At 45.6% G+C, this 18,119-nt stretch overlaps 1 protein-coding gene across 5 annotated transcripts in view; it reads right to left on the reverse strand.

Annotated features, from left to right (window-relative positions):
• Window positions 1-1,110: 1,110 nt before the first annotated feature.
• GLE1 (GLE1 RNA export mediator) overlaps window positions 1,111-18,119 on the reverse strand; it is a 53,142-nt gene continuing 36,133 nt past the window's right edge. For 2 of the 5 annotated variants that reach the window (XM_053561081.1, XM_053561105.1), the window contains 7 exons: window positions 12,516-12,658; window positions 12,220-12,410; window positions 9,774-9,903; window positions 8,238-8,342; window positions 5,928-6,010; window positions 3,895-3,958; window positions 1,111-2,890 (listed from right to left, as the gene is read on the reverse strand). In XM_053561081.1, coding sequence (XP_053417056.1) covers window positions 2,822-2,890; window positions 3,895-3,958; window positions 5,928-6,010; window positions 8,238-8,342; window positions 9,774-9,903; window positions 12,220-12,410; window positions 12,516-12,658 — 785 coding nt within the window. In that variant the 3' untranslated portion in view covers window positions 1,111-2,821. The remainder of the gene's footprint in view (window positions 2,891-3,894; window positions 3,959-5,927; window positions 6,011-8,237; window positions 8,343-9,773; window positions 9,904-12,219; window positions 12,411-12,515; window positions 12,659-18,119) is intronic. The other 3 variants (XM_053561092.1, XR_008374184.1, XM_053561115.1) reach the window with 3 other exon arrangements.

Consider the following 18,119-nt stretch of genomic DNA (forward strand, 5'->3'; position numbering starts at 1 on the left):
CAGCAACCTCCAACTCCTGGGCTTAAGTGATTCTCTTGCCTCAGCCTCCCGAGCAGCTGGGACTACAGGCGCCCGCCACAACACCCGGCTATTTTTTTGTTGCAGTTTGGCCGGGGCTGGGTTTGAACCCACCACCCTCGGCATATGGGGCCAGCGCCCTACTCACTGAGCCACAGGCGCTGCCCTATTGAAGACTTTTTGAAACTATATAAAAGCTTCCATGTTGACTGGCTACAAGGTTTGAGCCCCATAAAGTCAACATCCCTATCCTGAAGTTGGTGCTTTTTAACCTGTTCCCGGTTATATTACATAGAAACTGATGTAAGGCACAGGTAAAGAGAAATGCAATGGCAACCTGGCCTAGGGGCTCACCCTCCCCAGGCCCTGCCTGGCAGCACCACAGGCTAAGGAGGCCCAGCTGCACTGGGAAACTCTGCCCTAAGTAAGTGCTAAGCAAGCAGTTTGAAAAATACTGTGACAACTCTAATTCTACTGAGGTTAGGGTGAACCAAAGACTACAAAACCTAAAAGTGAATTGAGGACTCCTGACTCTACCCCTAATGTTTATTCCTTTTTCTATTTTAAAAAATTTTGATACATCCATATCTCTTGCTAGATAAAATAGGGTCATTTACTGGTACATAATTACAAAAAAGGAATAAAAAGAGAAGCAATTTTCCTACAGTGAAAAGTAAGAAACAAGGCTGGGCTCGGTGGCTCATGCCTGTAATCCTAACACCCTGGAAGGCTGAGGTGGGTGATCACTTGAGCTCAAAAGTTTCAGACCAGCCTCAGCCAGAGCGAGACCTCATCTCTAAAAAATAACTGGGCGTTGTGGCGGGCGCCTGTAGTCCCAGATACTAGGGAGGCTGAGGCAAGAGAATTGCTGGAGCGTAAGAGTTTGAGGTTGTTGTGAGCTGTGATGCCATGGCACTCTACTGAGGGCGACAAAATGAGACTCTGTCTCAAAAAAACAAAAAACAAAAAGGAAGAAACACATACCACTCTATACTTCTAGACTGGGTACTACCATGACCCTAATGATTTACAGAGCTCAAGGTACAGGAAATTAATCATACTAAACCAATTAGAGATCAGCTTTGTGTTTTTTTAAAATCAAGCTTTATTACTTATTTTTGGGCACCATAGTCAATAATTCATAGAAAGGGTCACTTCAAGCCACCCCAGAGTACCAGTAAACACCTCTCCACCCAACAACACTTAGCACAGAGGAATAGATCCCTGGCAGCCCCTTTGCAGGTAAAAAAGAGAATGAATGTTTCCATGAAACAAATCTCAATCTTATCTCAATAGTCAAGCTCTGGATTTCTGCAGTGGCAGTAGTCAGGCAAATCTCAATCTTATCTCAATAGTCAAGCTCTGGATTTCTGCAGTGGCAATAGTAAGGCAAATTACCATCATTCATTACTCAGAACATACAAAAAATTATACAGCAGTTCTCAATTCCTCCCTAACATCCTTATTTAACCCCTATTAATTGTTCATGGATTCTCAGCTCATGTGTAATGTTTTTTTTTTTTTTTGTAGAGACAGAGTCTCGCTGTACTGCCCGAGGGTAGAGTGCTGTGGCGTCACACGGCTCACAGCAACCTCTAACTCTTGGGCTTACGCGATTCTCTCGCCTCAGCCTCCCAAGCAGCTGGGACTACAGGCGCCCGCCACAACGCCCGGCTATTTTTTTGTTGCAGTTTGGCCGGGGCTGGGCTTGAACCCATCACCCTCGGTATATGGGGCCGGCGCCCTACTCACTGAGCCACAGGCGCCACCCAACTCATGTGTAATGTTGAAAGCCCTGTGTCAGCCCATCTTAATTCAAACTGAAAAAGATGAAACTGTACCTGCCCCTGCCCCAATCCATGCATCTTTTTTTTTTCATACAGTCTTACTTGTTGCCTTAGTAGAGTGCCGTTGCATCACAGCTCACAGCAACCTCAAACTCTTGGGATCAAGTGATTCTCTTGTCTCTCCCTCCCAAGTAGCTGGGACTACGGGCAGCTGCCACAACACCTGGCTATTTTTAGAGATGGGGTCTCACTCTTGCTTAGGCTGGTCCTGAACCTGTGAGCTAAGGCAATCCACCCGCCTTGGCCTCCCAGAGTACTAGGATGACAAGTGTGAGCCACCTCGCCCGGCCCCTAGTCCATGCCAGCCATGAAGAGACCAAATTACAAATTAAGACAACGAAGACTGCTTCTTAGTTCAATGTCACCTGTGTTTCCAGTCCTAATTCCAGACACTAAGGTGTCCCTGATGCCATCTGGGGCTTAATCTATGTGTTCATGGCACATTTCCTCTGCATTTAGAATTTTCACAAGCTGAGAAAGGCAAAACATAACTCAGACTTGCATAAAGATTTGGCCTCAACTACTCAATGATATACACAGGGGACCTTATGAATTTTTACTTTTTCTCAGAATTCATCTGAATGGGGTGGGGTGGATGGATGGTAAAAATGGCAAGCTAGCTCTAGTTCACAGTGAAAAGGTTAAAATATTACCAACTTTCTGAAAGATACTAGAGACAAAAAAAATAAAAGGATAAGACATGTCATTAAGCACATTTTCTCATTACTCCATTTACTCTATTGTGTACACCACTTTAGGAGCTATCTTGTTCACTAAGAGACCTCCAAGACTTTGTGTCCCATGAAAATCTGTCTTAGTCACATGGTATGAATATGTAAAAATAAATATTGGCAAATTTGTAAATGTGACATGACTTCCCCTATAGACAGTGATCCTCAGTAGCTTTATTATTGCCTCTTTGCAATATAACGGTGGTAGTGAGGGATGAAGTAGCATCAGGAGCGCCAGAAGGACGAAGTCAGAAAACCCTTGGGGACAGGAATCTCCTTGCGTTGCAAACATTTCTGGTCAGGGAAAAATGAAAAAAAAAAAATCTAAATGAGTTTCTGGTAACAGTGTTTCTGATAACTAATAGTTAAAAGAAACTTTGAGGGACAAGTTTAAGTCCTATGGAATGGTGGACAAAGAAGGAAAAGAGACCAATGGTTCTGTAAAAGATGTTGAATTCTGCATAAATGCAGCAGAGAGTAAGTGAAATGCTGTGATTATGCCTGTCCCACTCTTGTCTCCCTAAAACCAGGCCTTACCTTTCACCAGCACAATTTTCCCAGTTAAGTTCTTGGGAGCTGACTCTCAGTAGGCTATTTTGGAATTCTAAATTACATGCCAAAATTAACCTCTGGGGCGGCGCCTGTGGCTCAGTCGGTAGGGCGCCGGCCCCATATACCGAGGGTGACGGGTTCAAACCCAGCCCCGGCCAAACTGCAACCAAAAAATAGCCGGGCGTTGTGGCTGGCACCTGTAGTCCCAGCTACTCGGGAGGCTGAGGCAAGAGAATTGCTGAAGCCCGGGAGTTGGAGGTTGCTGTGAGCTGTGTGAGGCCACGGCACTCTACCAAGGGCCATAAAGTGTACTCTGTCTCTACAAAAAAAAAAAAAAAAATTAACCTCTGAATATTTCTTGGGACTTTGAAATAGGTTAAGAGTCCAACTAAAGTGTAATTTGTTTTTATGGAGGAAAGCAACCTCAATAACTAGCACCCCAAAGCTGAGACAGAGAAAAGAACTTTGGCCAACATGCAAAAAATGATTGGTGAGAGAAGATTCGTTAAATGAATTTTATTCATCTCTTAGGATTGCTTCCTCACAGGCAAAATGGAGAATGACAAGTACGAAGACAACAGAATGACAGGCCTCACTCCAAAGGTTAAAAGGGAGTTAGGAACAAAAAGCAGAGTTCAGAAAACTAAGAGGTAGAGACAGCAATCAGCATCTGTAGGTTGAGACTTGTCAGACCCAGGCACGTGCCAGGCCAACAACAGGGATGTGCTAGTCTAAGGACATCTTACCTCCAAGAACTGCTTGAGGCGTATGAAGGAACCCATCTGTCCTGCACTTGTAATGGCTTCAATTCTACATGGAGAAAAAAGACACATGAATCACACCTATGACACACGCCTATCTTTTGAAGAGGAGTTAGGGGGTGCATCAAATGACTCACAGAGATGTCTTCTAAACTAAAATGCTATTGCTGTTGCAAATGGTCCTAACCTTCTTGTCAAAGAAGGGGATCAAGGAGGGGAGAAAGCTGTTCTTTCCAAGGTCTTTGTGATCAGGTGGGATGGGTTTTGCGAAGGCCTTCTCCCGACTTGAAATGCCAATGAATTGAGAGGAAGGAGAAAGGTACTCAAAGGTAAATGCCACACCAGAGTCAAGTAAAATGTCTGATAAATCATCTCCTCCAGTTGATTTTTTTTTTTTGAGACAGAGCTTCAAGCTATCGCCCTGGGTAGAGTGCCATGACATCGCAGCTCACAGCAACCTCCAACTCCTGGGCTCAAGTGATTCTCTGCCTCCGCCTCCCAAGAAGCTGGGACTACAGGCATCAGCCACATCGCCTGGCCATTTTTTGGTTGCAGCCATTATTGTTTGGCGGCCAGGGCTGGATTCTAACCCGCCAGCTCAGGTGTAAGTGGCTGGCGTCTTAGCCACTTGAGCCACAGGCGCCAAGCCTCCTCCAGTTGATTTAATGAGGACTTCACTTCTTGGTATAATTTATAAATACATGTAATCACCACTCCAGATTTTTCTGGAGGAGTTTAGAAAAGAATAGGTAAAAAATGCCAGATATCTTAATCCAAGACCTCCCTAATTCATGTTTTTGTTTAGCCAATGAAAAATAAGAGAGACCGTCAGAGTTTAAAAGCATTTATTCAAATATCAAAGAGGAAAGGACAGGAGTAAGAAGATATAATAATTAATACAAGTGTTCTGAAATTTTTAAACATTTTTTTTTGTTTTAAAAATCTTTGTAGGGGGCCAGGTGTGGTAGCTCACGCCTGTAATCCTAGCACGCTGGGAAGCCAAGGCGGGTGACTGCCTGAGCTTGCAGGTTCGAGACTATAGTCCCAGTTACTTAGGAGGCCGAGGCAAGAGAATCGCTTGAGCCTAAGAGTTTGAAGTTGCTGTGAGCTATGACAACACACGCTACCAGGGCCAACAAAGTGAGGCTCTGTTTCAAAAAAAAATAAAAATTTTTGTAAGGCCAGCTGTATGTTCATGCCTGTAATCCTAGCACTCTGGGAGGCTGAGGTAGAAGTTGGACTCCTACTCCAACTACTCCTACTTGGACTGCTTGAGCAAGAGTGAGGCTCCTCTAAAAATAGTCGGGTGTTGTGGTGGACTCCTATAGTCCCAGTTACTCGGAAGGCTGGGGCAAAAGAATCACTGGAAGCCAAGAGTGGGAGGTTGCTGTGAGCTGTGATATCACAGCACTCTATCGACAGTGACAAAATAAGACCCTGTCTCAAAACAAAACCCAGAAATAATAGAGACAGAGTCTCGGTATGTCGCTGTTGGTAGAGTGACATGATGTCACAGCTCACAGCAACCTCAAACTCTTGGGCTTAAGCAATTCTCTTGCCTTAGCCGCTGAGACTACAGGCACCCACCACAACACCTGGCTATTTTTTATTGCAGTTGTCATTGTTGTCTAGCTGGCCCAGGCCGGGTTTGAACCCACCAACCTCCTATAGCACCCAAACCACTGTGCTATGGGAGCCGAGCCAATAATAAAATCTTTTGTAGCAACAGGGGTCTCACTATTATCACAAATTCATGGGTTTGAGAGATCCTCCTGCCTTGGCCTCCCAACCAGCAGGTGCTTTTTTTTTTTTGGTTGCAGTTTTTATCCAGGGCTCGAACCCGCCACCTTTGGAATATGGGGCCGGCACCCTACTCCTTGAACCACAGGCACTGCCCCCCAACAGGTGCTTTTAACCTGAGTCAAAAGCAGTGTGAAATAGCATCCAAGGGTATCTGATGCCTAGTTCATGAGTTTTACCTACTAAATTCCCTGCTATCTGCTCAACAAGCCTGATACCTGGGGAAATAGTCCTCTTTGATGAGAATTATCATTTTCCAAAACTGGACCTGGTACTGCTTCATGAGGGCATTGCCACACACCTAGAGGGAGAGACAGGCACTGTCAGAGCAAAGAATGAAAATTCACACTCACAGGAGAGATTGTATAGCACAACCAGCCCTCCTATCAAAAATTTTGGCCACATTCCATTACTCCATTCCCACTGCTTCACTTGACTAGCCTTCAATAAATTTAAAAAAATAAAATAAAAATATTTCAGCCACGATCTATTGAACTAGTTATACTTCAACCATGATCTATTGAACTAGCTAACAAAGAAATAAATGAAAAAATCCAACTTTCTTCTAAAGCACTTCTCTGTATATGGTAATACTTCCATTTAACTGGACTGTGAGGCCTTAATGAACTACTCTTCTTTTATTCTCATTCAATATTGTTACTTTAGCAGCTATTAAGGTGACTAGGAATGTTCGGCATTATAGGCCAAATGGTCACAGATTTGTTATGGGATGTATCCCAAGCCTTTCTCTTTTTTTTAAGAGACAGAGTTTCACTTTGTCACACTCAGTAGAGTGCCATGCTGTCACAGCTGACAGCAACCTCCAACTCCTGGGCTTAGGTGATTCTCTTGCCTCAGCCTCCTGAGTAGCTGGGACTACAGGCGCCTGCCACAATGCCCAGCTATTTTTTTGTTGCAGTTTGGCTGGGGCTGGGTTTGAACCTGCCACCCTCAGTATATGGGGCCAGCTCCCTACTCACTGAGCCAGAGGCGCTGCCCCTAAGCCTTTCTTATTTAAGAAGTGGCGGGCGCCTGTAGTCCCAGCTACTCAGGAGGCTGAGGCAAGAGAATCGCTTAAGCCCAGGAGTTGGAGGTTGCTGTGAGCTGTGTGAGGCCACGGCACTCTACCGAGGGCCATAAAGTGAGACTCTGTCTCTACAAAAAAAATAAAAAAAAAAAGAAGTGGCTCCTTGGGCGGCACCTGTGGCTCAAGGAGTAGGGTGCCGGCCCCATATGCTGGGGGTGGCGGGTTCAAATCTTGCCCCGGCCAAAAAAAGAAGTGGCTCCTTGGCTGAGGACCCATAGCTCAGTGAGTAGGGTGCCAGCCATATATACCAAAGCCTGGTTCAAGCCCGGCCTGGGCCTGTTAAACAACAATGACAACTGCAACCAAAAAATAGCTGGATGTTGTGACAGGCACCTATAGTTCCAGCTACTTGGGAGGCTGAGGCAAGAGAATCACATAACCCAAGAGTTTGAGGTTGCTGTGAGCTGTGATGCTACAGCACTCTACTGAAGGTGACATAATGAGACCCTGTCTCAGGAAAAAAAAGAAAAAATGAAGTGGCTCCTTTCCATGGAAATTCTTATCGTCACCCTATAATGGTGGTCCCTTACAGGAAGACAGAACAGTATAGAGCCTTCTAGATGGGGAAGATACCTGACAAAAGGTATTTTCTCTCCTGAGAATTAGGAATCAGACCACCTCACTGAGTGACTACACTAAAGCTGAGTGACACAGCGCAGGATAGTTACCTTTTTCACTGTGCACAGAGAAACAAGGAAAGATGGGCCACAGGGTAGAATGAAACACCTGGTAGGAAGAGCAGATGTGAAACCATGTGGCCCCCCAGAAAGACTATCTGGTGCCTCGTGACATTCAGATCCTGGTTCCAGGCCCTCCTGAGATTTGAGTGCACATCCTACCCTTGTTTCTGAGAGGCACTTCAATATTCCAAATACAAATTCTTCTCTGGGCGCTGTGGCTCACGCCTGTAATCGCAGCACCATGGGAGGCTGAGGTGGGAGGATTGCTTGAGCTCAGGAGTTCGAGGCTTATCTGAACAAAAGTGAGACCCCGACTCATGAAAAAATGGAAAAAACCCAGGCGGGTGTGGCGGCGAATGCCTGTAATCCTAGCAGCTTCAGAGGCTGAGGCAGCAGGATGCCCACAGCAGGAGCCTGAGGTTACAGTGAGCTTAGACGCCATTGCACTCTACTCAGGACACAGGGTAGAATTCTGTCTCAACAAAAAAAAAAAAAAAGAAAGGCAAATACAAATTCCTCTTTTCACTTATACTAGGGTGTACAATTTCTGTTCTATTATATAATGAAAAAACATCTATACAAAGAAGCAGATACAGTGGGAAGAAAAAGTGCAAGTAGATTTGTCTTATGGCTTGGAAAAAAATTCATGACATTGAAATCTAATACTATTCACCATCTAGTTTAATTTCTATATTGCTTCTTTATTCATGTCACCCAGGGGCCCAAGGCGCTTTCTCTTAAATGATAACTGAGTTATGTACCTCCAAGAAGTCAAAGAGGAGGGTGGCTGTAACATCTGACAGGGGCTCCATGTTTAAGATTTGTGCCAACCAGCGCCAGCCATGATTTAAGCCATGAGGATGAATCTAGGAGGAGAGAAACTTTGTCATCATTTGACTGCATTTTATTCAAAAACCTCAACTCCCAATGTATTATCCAGCTATCACCAAGTGGACATAGACCCAAGATCATCCAGCACAAGCACCTGCCACAGGGCAGAGATAACACAACCAAATTCTTTTTTAAATGATCCAATACATTGGTTCCCACATATCCTTTACATGATCCCTTCAATACATGTGTGTCGGCTTTAGTTTCAGGGATTCCATAGGCCAATAAATTTTTTTTTTTTTTTTGGGTAGAGACAGAGTCTCACTTTATGGCCCTCGGTAGAGCACCATGGCATCGCAGCTCATAGTAACCTCCAGCTCTTGGGCTTAGGAGATTCTCTTGTCTCAGCCTCCTGAGCAGCTGGGACTACAGGCGCCCACCACAACGCCCGGCTATTTTTTTGTTGCAGTTTGGCCGGGGCCGGGTTTGAACTGGCCCCCTACCTATTGACCACAGGTGCTGCCCAGGCCAATAACTCTTACTGACATTTCATTTATTATTCTTGGCACCTTTAGCACAGAACCTGGGACAGAACAGATGCCAAATAAAAACTTCTTAGATTCAATAAACTTCTATTTTTTCTCTTTGGGTCTCCAATTCCATTAACTTTTCCATCCCTCTAATTTATATTCCTTGAGAAAAGAAGTGGACTGGCAGGTCATAGCCCTAAAGCCTGGTGTGGTTCCGTCACTAACAGGTATGTATTACTCTAGCTTTCTGAGCTCCATCTGTCAAGTAAGGTATAGGATCCACATGGCTTGTAAGGCACCATTTAGGCCTAAAATGATAATTTTGTGCTGACTCCTTTTCTAAGAAAATCTTCTAACCTTCAGGTTTGATTTATAACAGACTCCTATGGTAGACTCTGTTATAAAACCGGTTCTTTAAAGCCCCAGCTGAGTCAGCCATTGAACAAATGGCTCTGACATCTAAAAAACTTCTCTAATAAACAACATCTATTTCCCCAAACAATAAAGGTAAAGCTGAAGGTAAAGTATATTACCTTAAGATTTAACTAGTCTATCTCTCTGAAGGAAGTCCAATGTCTCCTGTAGGTGGAATATACCACCATGGACTCTGGTCCAGCCCCTTGTTATTGATGGTCACTCTCTTCTACATACTTCTTTTTTTTTTTTTTTTGAGACAGAGGATCAAGCTGTTGCCCTGGGTAGAGTACCATGTCATCACGGCTCACAGCAACCTCCAACTCCTGGGCTCAAGCGATTCTCCTGCCTCTGCCTCCCAAGAAGCTGGGACTACAGGTGCCTGCCACAACGCCCGGCTATTGTTTGGTTGCAGCTGTCATTGGTGTTTGGTGGGCCCGGGCTGGATTTGAACCCGCCAGCTCAGGTGTATGTGACTGGCACCTTAGCTGCTTGAGCCACAGGCACCGAGCCTCTACATACTTCTTGTCGAGGTCCATATGGCCACCGGAGCTGGATGATAGCAGCATAGAGCCGGATCATCCCAGACATGCGTTTCAGAAAGTTGTCCTGCTGCTCTACTTTGGAATCTTTCACTTGGTAGCCTAGCATCCTATGTGGGAAGAAAAATTTCACTGTGACAAGGGGAAACTGAGGGTGACAAATTAGAGAATACTTTTTTTTTTGAGACAGAGTCTCACTATGTCACCCTGGGTACAGTCTCGTAGCTCACAGCAACCTCAAATTCTTGGGCTTAAGGCTGAGGGTTGCCTCAGCCTCCCAAGTAGCTGGGATTACAGGTGCCTGCCACACACTGGCTATTATTTTTTTTGGTTGTAGTAATCATTGTTGTTTGGCAGGCCCGGGCTAGATTCGAACCCGCCAGCTCTGGTGTATGTGGCTGGCGGCCCAGCCACTGAGCTACAGGCACCGAGCCAAATTAGAGAATACTTTTTATGACTAAAAGTAATAGTGTAATATTACTACATTCAGCATTACTATTAATTATTTTATGTTATTTTATTTTTTATTGAGACAAGGCTTTGCTCTGTTGCCCAGGTTAAAGTGCAGTGGCATCATCATAGCTCACTGCAACGTCAAATTGCTGGGCTAAAGTAATCCTCCTGCTTGAGCCACCTGAAAAGTTAGGACTGTAGGAAAGTAGCATCACACTTGGCTAATTTATTTATTTTTTTTTTTAGGAGACAGAGTCTCACTTTGTCACCTTCAATAGAGTGCTCTCACATCATAGCTCACAGCAACCTCCAACTCTTGGGCTTAAGCGATTTTCTTGTCTCAGCCTCCCGAGTAGCTGGGACTACAGGGGCCCGCCACAACACCCGGCTATTTTTTGTTGCAATTGCCAGTGCTGTTTTAGCTGGTAGATGCGGCCGGCACCCTACCCATTGAGCCACAAGCACCGCCCCAACATTTGGCTAATTTTTTTAAATTTTTTTGTAGAGAAGGGGTGTTGCTGCTACCCTGGCTGGTTTCGAACTTCTGGCTTCAGATGTTCCTTTCACCTTGGCTGCCCAATGTGCTGGGATTGCAGGCTGAACCACTATACTAGCCCCGCATTACTATTAACACATTACTTCACATTATAACATGTGTAGAATATTGTGTTTATAAAGTACTGTCATCAGGCAGCACTTATGGCTCAGTGGGTAGGGTGCCAGCCCCATATAACAAGGGTGGCAAGTTCAAACCCAGCCCCGGCCAAACTGTAACAAAAAAATAGCCAGACATTGTGGCGGGCACCTGTAGTCTCAGCTACTCAGGAGGCTGAGGCAACAGAATCGCGTAAGCCCAGGAGTTGGAGGTTGCTGTGAGCTGTGTGACACCACGGCACTCTACCGAGGACGATAAAGTGAGACTCTGTCTCTATAAAAAATTAAAAAAATGGGTGGCGCCTGTGGCTCAGTGAGTAGGGCGCCGGTCCCATATGCCGGAGGTGGCGGGTTCAAACCCAGCCCCGGCCAAAAAAAAAAAAAAAAAAAAAAAATTAAAAAAAAAAAAAATAAATAAATAAAGTACTCTTATCTAATATCAAATGTGTGCTACTTATAATCTTGCCAAAATAAACTGACAGAAGTTAATAGATATTATTACCCCCATTTACAAATAAGGAAAATGGTACTAAAAGAGGTTAAGTGATTTATACATTTTTACAAAACCGTTTCATAAAGCAGCAATAAACTTCCAAGATGCAATATTTTTTCTATTAAACTATACTGATTATTGGTACCTAAATTCACAAGTCCCAAAGGCTGTCCAGTTTGCATGAAAGACATTTTTTTTTTTTGAGACAGTGTCTCACTATGTTGCCCTCAGTAGAGTGTTATGGCATCACAGCTCATGGCAACCTCAAACTCTTGGACTTAAGCAATTCTCTTGCTTCAGCCTCCCAAGTAGCTGGGACTATAGGAGGCCACCATAATGCCCCACTATTTTTTTTGTTACAGTTGTCTTCATTTAGTAGGCCCAGGCCGGGTCTGAATGCACCTTCTTCGGTGTATGTGGCCAGCGCCCTAACCACTGAGATACCAGCGCCAAGCCAAAAGACATATTTTTGATAGAACATTCAAAGTACATAAGAGTGCTGGCCCCATATACCAAGGGTGGCGGGTTCAAACCCAGCCCCGGCCAAACCACAACAAAAAATAGCCAGATGTTGTGGGGGGCGCCTGTAGTCCCAGCTACTTAGGAGGCTGAGGCAAGAGAATCACCTAAGCCCAAGAGCTGGAGGTTGCTGTGAGCTGTGATGCCATGGCCCTCTCCCAAAGGTGATAAAGTGAGACTCTGTCTCTTAAAAAAAAAAAAAAAGTACATAAGTGTAGCTGTGAGAAGGAGGGAAAACAAATTTCAGTTCTATTTATACTTGATTAATTACTCTAGGGAAAGTGAGTAGGGAGAAAAACAACTTTACCTCTGATAGTCTTCCAAAGCCATTCCCTCCTTGAAAGCTGGATAGAAAGGAACAGAGTAAGGACACTTCTTGTGTAGATGAGCAAGAATGAGGTCCCCAACTCTGGGGTGGAGCTCCCAGATCCCAGATGCTACCACTGCGATAGGGAATGCTGCTTCATGATGAGAGGCCACCTCCTCCTCGCCTTGTTTCTGGGAACGCAGAGATGTGTACAGTTTTAAATTAATACCTGAGGAAGGCTGAAATCTTGTGTACCAGACTCTTCTTCCCATACCTCTGACAATAAGGTATCTCACCACAAATTTCTCTGCCAGTTTATACTGGACAAAGTCCAGCCCCTGTGAGTTAAGTGCGATAGATACAGAGCGCCCACCAGATTGAACAGGTTTTCCAGAGAGCAGGCTGTGGATCTTGTCAAATATCTCCTTCAGCTTTGAACCTGGGCAAGACAGAGAGAAAGATAATTAAAAGATACAACCGTAGATCAATCTCTTTTTCATCACTGTAATAACAAAGGGTCTATAGCAATCCAGCTGTATAATCCTAAACAAGTTCAGAGCCTAGAGCTAAAACACCAGTACAGGCCATGTGAGTAGATCATACCTGTAATCCTGGCACTCTGGGAGGCTAAGGTGAATGGATTGCTTGAGTTCACAAGTTCAAGACCAGCCTGAGCAAAAAAGCGAGACCCCATCTCTACTAAAAATAGAAAAACTGAGGCAAGAGGATTGCTTGAGCTCAAGAGTTGGAGGTTGCTGTGAGCTATGACACCACAGCGCTCTACCCAGGGCAACAGCTTGGGACTCTGTCTCAAAAAAAACAAAAACAAAAACAAAAACACTGATACAGAAGAATATATAATTATCAGATAAACACATGTTTTTTTTTGTTTGTTTTTTTTGCAGTTTTTGGCTGGGGCTGGGTTTAAACCTGCCACCTCCAGCATATGGGGCCAGCACCCTACTCTTTGAGCCACAGGCGCCACCCAAATAAACACATGTTATAAGGGGATGCAAAAGTATGCAAGTCAGCTTGGTGTCTGTTGCTCAGTGGTTAGGGTGCCAGCCACATGCACTGGGCTGGTTGGTCTGAACCTGGCCCAGGCCTGCTAAACAACAGTAACAACAAAAAATAGCCAGGCGTAGTGGTGGGTGCTTGTAGTCCCAGTTTCTTGGGAGGCCAACGCAAGAGAATCACTTAAGGCCGAGGGTTTGGGGGTTGCTGTGAGCTGTAACGCTAAAGAACTCTACAGAGGGCGACATAGTGAGACTGTCCCAAAAAAAAAAAAAAAAAGTATGCAAGTCATAGTACTTTTCCAAAGGAATTCCTTATTTGGGAATGAACTAATTCTGAAACTGATACATAAAACAGATAAATGGCATAGAAAGAGGTGTTAAATTGTGTTATAGATCCCACAGGCTGTGGTTGATATCCCTAGAGAAGTCAGGTGAATCTCTAGGAAAAACCTTCTCAAGAATCTTCCTAGCTGGGCGGTGCCTATGGCTCAGTGAGCAGGGCGCCGGCCCCATATACCGAGGGTGGTGGGTTCAAACCCAGCCCTGGCCAAACTGCAACTAGAAAATAGCCGGGCGTTGTGGCAGGCGCCTATAGTCCCAGCTACTCGGGAGGCTGAGGCAGGAGAATTGCCTAAGCCCAGGAGTAGAAGGTTGCTGTGAGCTGTGTGACGCCACGGCACTCTACCGAGGGCCATAAAGTGAAACTCTGTCTCTACAAAAAAAAAAAAGAATCTTCCTAGCTTATAATGACGTTCCTTCTTCTCTGGGATCTGCCTTCCTCTGTCCTCAGGGGCACTGAAGTGGGTTGTCAATATTGTGTATCACAGATCCTGTGTATCACATCCCCATACCAACTACACCTAGAATAGAGATAGCCACGCTGAGCCAGTCAGTAGATTAAGAGTCAATTCTTTGAAGATGCTGACTCTGAAAGAACAATGGGGCCTTGAAAGTGCCACGTGGACCAAAGAATAGTCATCTTAAAATAAGGATGGAGGCTCAGCGCCTGTGGCTCAAGCGGCTAAGGCAACAGCAACATACACCTGAGTTGGCAGGTTTGAATCCAGCCCTGCCCCGCCAAACAACAAAGACGCCTGCAACCAAAAAATAGCTGGGCGTTGTGGTGGGCGCCTATAGTCCCAGCTACTTAGGAGGTGGAGGCAAGAGAATCGCTTGAGCCCAGGAGTTGGAGGTTGCTGTGAGCTGTGATGCCACAGCACTCTACCCAGGGCGACAGCTTGAGGCTCTGTCTCAAAAAAAAAAAAAAAAAGAAGGATGAAGATGACCAGAGAGAAGATGAGATGTGAAAAAAGAACTAAAGTGGGCGGCGCCTGTGGCTCAGTGAGTAGGGCGCCGGCCCCATATGCCGAGGGTGGCGGGTTCAAACCCAGCCCCGGCCAAACTGCAACAAAAAAATAGCCGGGCGTTGTGGCGGGCGCCTGTAGTCCCAGCTGCTCAGGAGGCTGAGGCAAGAGAATTGCGTAAGCCCAAGAATTAGAGGTTGCTGTGAGCTGTGTGACGCCACGGCACTCTACCGAGGACAGTACAGTGAGACTCCGTCTCTACAAAAAAAAAAAAAAGAAAAGAAAAAAGAACTAAAGTTTTGCCAGGCGTGGTGGCTCACGCCTGAAATCCTACCACTAAGGAGGCCAAGATGGGTGGATTGCCTGAGCTCATAGGTTCAAGACCAACCTGAGCAAGAGCGAGACCCCCATCTCTAAAAATAGTGGGGCATGGCTCAGCGCCTGTGGCTTAAGTGGCTACGGCGCCAGCCACATATACCTGAGCTGGTGGGTTCGAATCCAGCCTGGCCTGCCAAACAACATTGATGGCTGCAACCAAAAAATAGCCAGACGTTATGGCAGGTGCCTGTAGTCCCAGCTACTTGGGAGATGGAGGCAGGAAAATTACTTGAGCCCAGGAGTTGGAGGTTGCTGTGAGCTGTGATACCATAGCACTCTACTCAGGACGACAGCTTGAGGCTCTGTCTCAATAAAATAAAATAAAATAAAAAAGTAAAAATAGAGGCGGCACCTGTGGCTCAAAGTAGTAGGGCGCCAGCCCCATATGCCAGAGGTGGTAGGTTCAAACCCAGCCCCGGCCAAAAAAAAAACTGCAAAAAAAAAATAATAATAAATTATAAAAAAAATAAAAATAGTAGGGTGTTGTAGTAGGCGCCTGTAGTACCTGCTACTTGAGAGGCTGAGATAAAAGCATCGCTTAAGCCCAGGAATTTGAGGTTGCTATGAGCTATGACGCCATCACTCTACCCGGGGTGACTAAGTGAGACTCTGTCTCAAAAGAACTAAAGTTTTCAGTTCCTGACTCCCCACCACATTCCTGCCACTGGGCTCTGTAAAATACTCCTTTATCTTTTGGATGAATATCTTTGTGTAAGGGTTCACACTTTTGTTTCTTGCTTAAGTAGATCTGAATTACTTTCTGTTACCTACAATCAAAGTTTTTGTTACCCTGTGTAGACAGCCATGACGTCATAGCTTACAGCAACCTCAACCTCTTGGGTTCTAGCGATTCTCTTGCCTCAATCTCCCAAGTAGCTGGGACTACAGGCGCCTGCCACAACACCTGGCTATTTTTAGAGACAAGGTCTCACTCTGGCTCAGGTTGGTCTCAAACCCGTGAGTTCACGTAATTCACCTGCCTCAACCTCCCAGAGTGCTGGGATTACAGGTGTAAGCCACTGCAACTGGTCCAATCAAAGTTTTAATTAACATAGCATCTCCAGTTGAGAAATACCCTGCCAAGTTCCTACTCATTTCAAGAAATGTTATAAAAGTCTTGCAAATATCCTCCCTAATAGTAATCTGGTTGGGGGAGAGGGCATGCCAATCACATTTCTCAGGAAGAAAAGCAAGAGGCAACCAATAATCAAATAATGAGACACCATCCAAAGTACAAATTTAATAATCCCATAATCCCAAACATACTGAGATGTGAAAAATATGTACATTTCCATACATATGTACCCAGCTCATGGTCCTGCTAAGTTACACTCTACGAGCTACTTTCATGGCATTTTCAAAAAACTTCACTGGCTAACTAAATACCCCATTCAGCCCCTCTCTACTCCTCTCCAGTTGGAGAGTCAGCTCCCACACCTCAGCCTGACATGGCCTCCTCTACATCGCACCACCACCACCATATCCCCATTTAAATTGTCCTCCCAAATTAACTGCAAATGGACATCCATCTCCCTTAAAGACATAGGAATTAGGTCATCTGTTATACACTCAGCATTTACTGAGTACTAACTATAGAACTGCTCTGTGTCTGGCTGGACTGTAAACGCTTAAAACCTTCAGAGTCATGATGGAGACATAGGGACAAGCTCAAGGAAAATATAGACTGGGAAGCTGAGGTGGGTGGATTGCCTGAGATCAGGAGTTTAAGATCAGCCAGAGCAAGACCCTGTCCTCATTAAAAATAACTGGGTGTTCCCAAGAGTCTGAGGTTGCTGTGAGCTATGATGCCATGGTATTCAACCCTGTGCAACAGAATGAGACTCTGTATCAAAAAATAAATAAGGCCAAGGGAAAAGAGCCTGTAGAAGAGAGCAATTGCAGAAAACAGGCCAAGGGCAACAATTGATGGGCAGGAGCTGGGGTGGGGGGAGGGTGGGGGGGCAGGGACTGGGCAGAGGGGAAGGGTTAGCCTAGCAGAAGGACGCTTATCCTGAGACACAGGAGACTAAGAAGTAAATGCAGGGCGGCGCCTGTGGCTCAGTCGGTAAGGCGCCGGCCCCATATACCGAGGGTGGCGGGTTCAAACCCGGCCCCGGCTGAACTGCAACCAAAAAATAGCCGGGCGTTGTGGCGGGCGCCTGTAGTCCCAGCTACTCGGGAGGCTGAGGCAAGAGAATCGCTTAAGCCCAGGAGTTGGAGGTTGCTGTGAGCTGTGTGAGGCCACGGCACTCTACCGAGGGCCATAAAGTGAGACTCTGTCTCTACAAAAAAAAGAAGTAAATGCAGCTGTGGCACAGTGGAAGGCCAGGTATCTGAGGAGCCCATTCTGGGCTCCTCATTTTCTAATGAAGGAGGAAGTGAAGTTGTCTGCAGTGAACTGAGAAAAGACTGAGGGCAAGGTGGAGAGTAGTGATAGATAGGGCAGCTGTCCAGTCAACCTCTTCTCTTTGCTGTTACTATCAAAGGACATGGCACTTTCAGTTCCACAAAGTGATACATGTTTATTTATTTATACCTTGCCCTGATCCAGGTAGGATTTCAGGCAGCAAAGTGATACTTAAGTTTTGTCATACTGCCTCTCAGGGGCAGGAACTGCAACATTTGGGTAACAACAGAGAATCAGGAGAATGGGAGCCACTACAAGACAGAGGAACTTTTTAATTGTACATACTCCCCAGCCACTTGGCAGCTCAGTCTGTAATTTAGAGGCTTCCATATCTGAGGCCCTATAGAAATGAAACTCTGGGCCTAGTGTGATTGCTCATGCCTATAATACTAGCACTCTGGGTGGCCAATATGGGAGGATTGCTTGAGCTCAGAAAAATTAGCCAGGCATCATGGCAGTGGCCGGTAGTCCCAGCTACTCTGGAGACTGAGGCAGGAGGCCTTGAGCCCAAGAGTTTGAAGTTGCTATGAGCCAGGCTGAGGCCACTGCACTCTATCCTGGGCAACAGAGCAAGATTCTCTCTCAAAAAGAAAAAAAAAAAACAATAAAAAGAAACGAACTTGGCTCGGCGCCTGTGGATCAAGCGGCTAAGGTGCCAGCCATGTACACCTGAGCCGGTGGGTTCGAATCCAGCCCGGGCCTGCCAAACAACAATAACGGCTGCAACCAAAAAATAGGCAGGTGTTGTGGTGGGCACCTGTAGTCCCAGCTACTTAGGAGGCGGAGGCAAGAGAC

This window comes from Nycticebus coucang, chromosome 2, assembly GCF_027406575.1.
Source record: "Nycticebus coucang isolate mNycCou1 chromosome 2, mNycCou1.pri, whole genome shotgun sequence".
In the NCBI taxonomy this organism is placed as follows: Eukaryota; Metazoa; Chordata; class Mammalia; order Primates; family Lorisidae; genus Nycticebus; species Nycticebus coucang.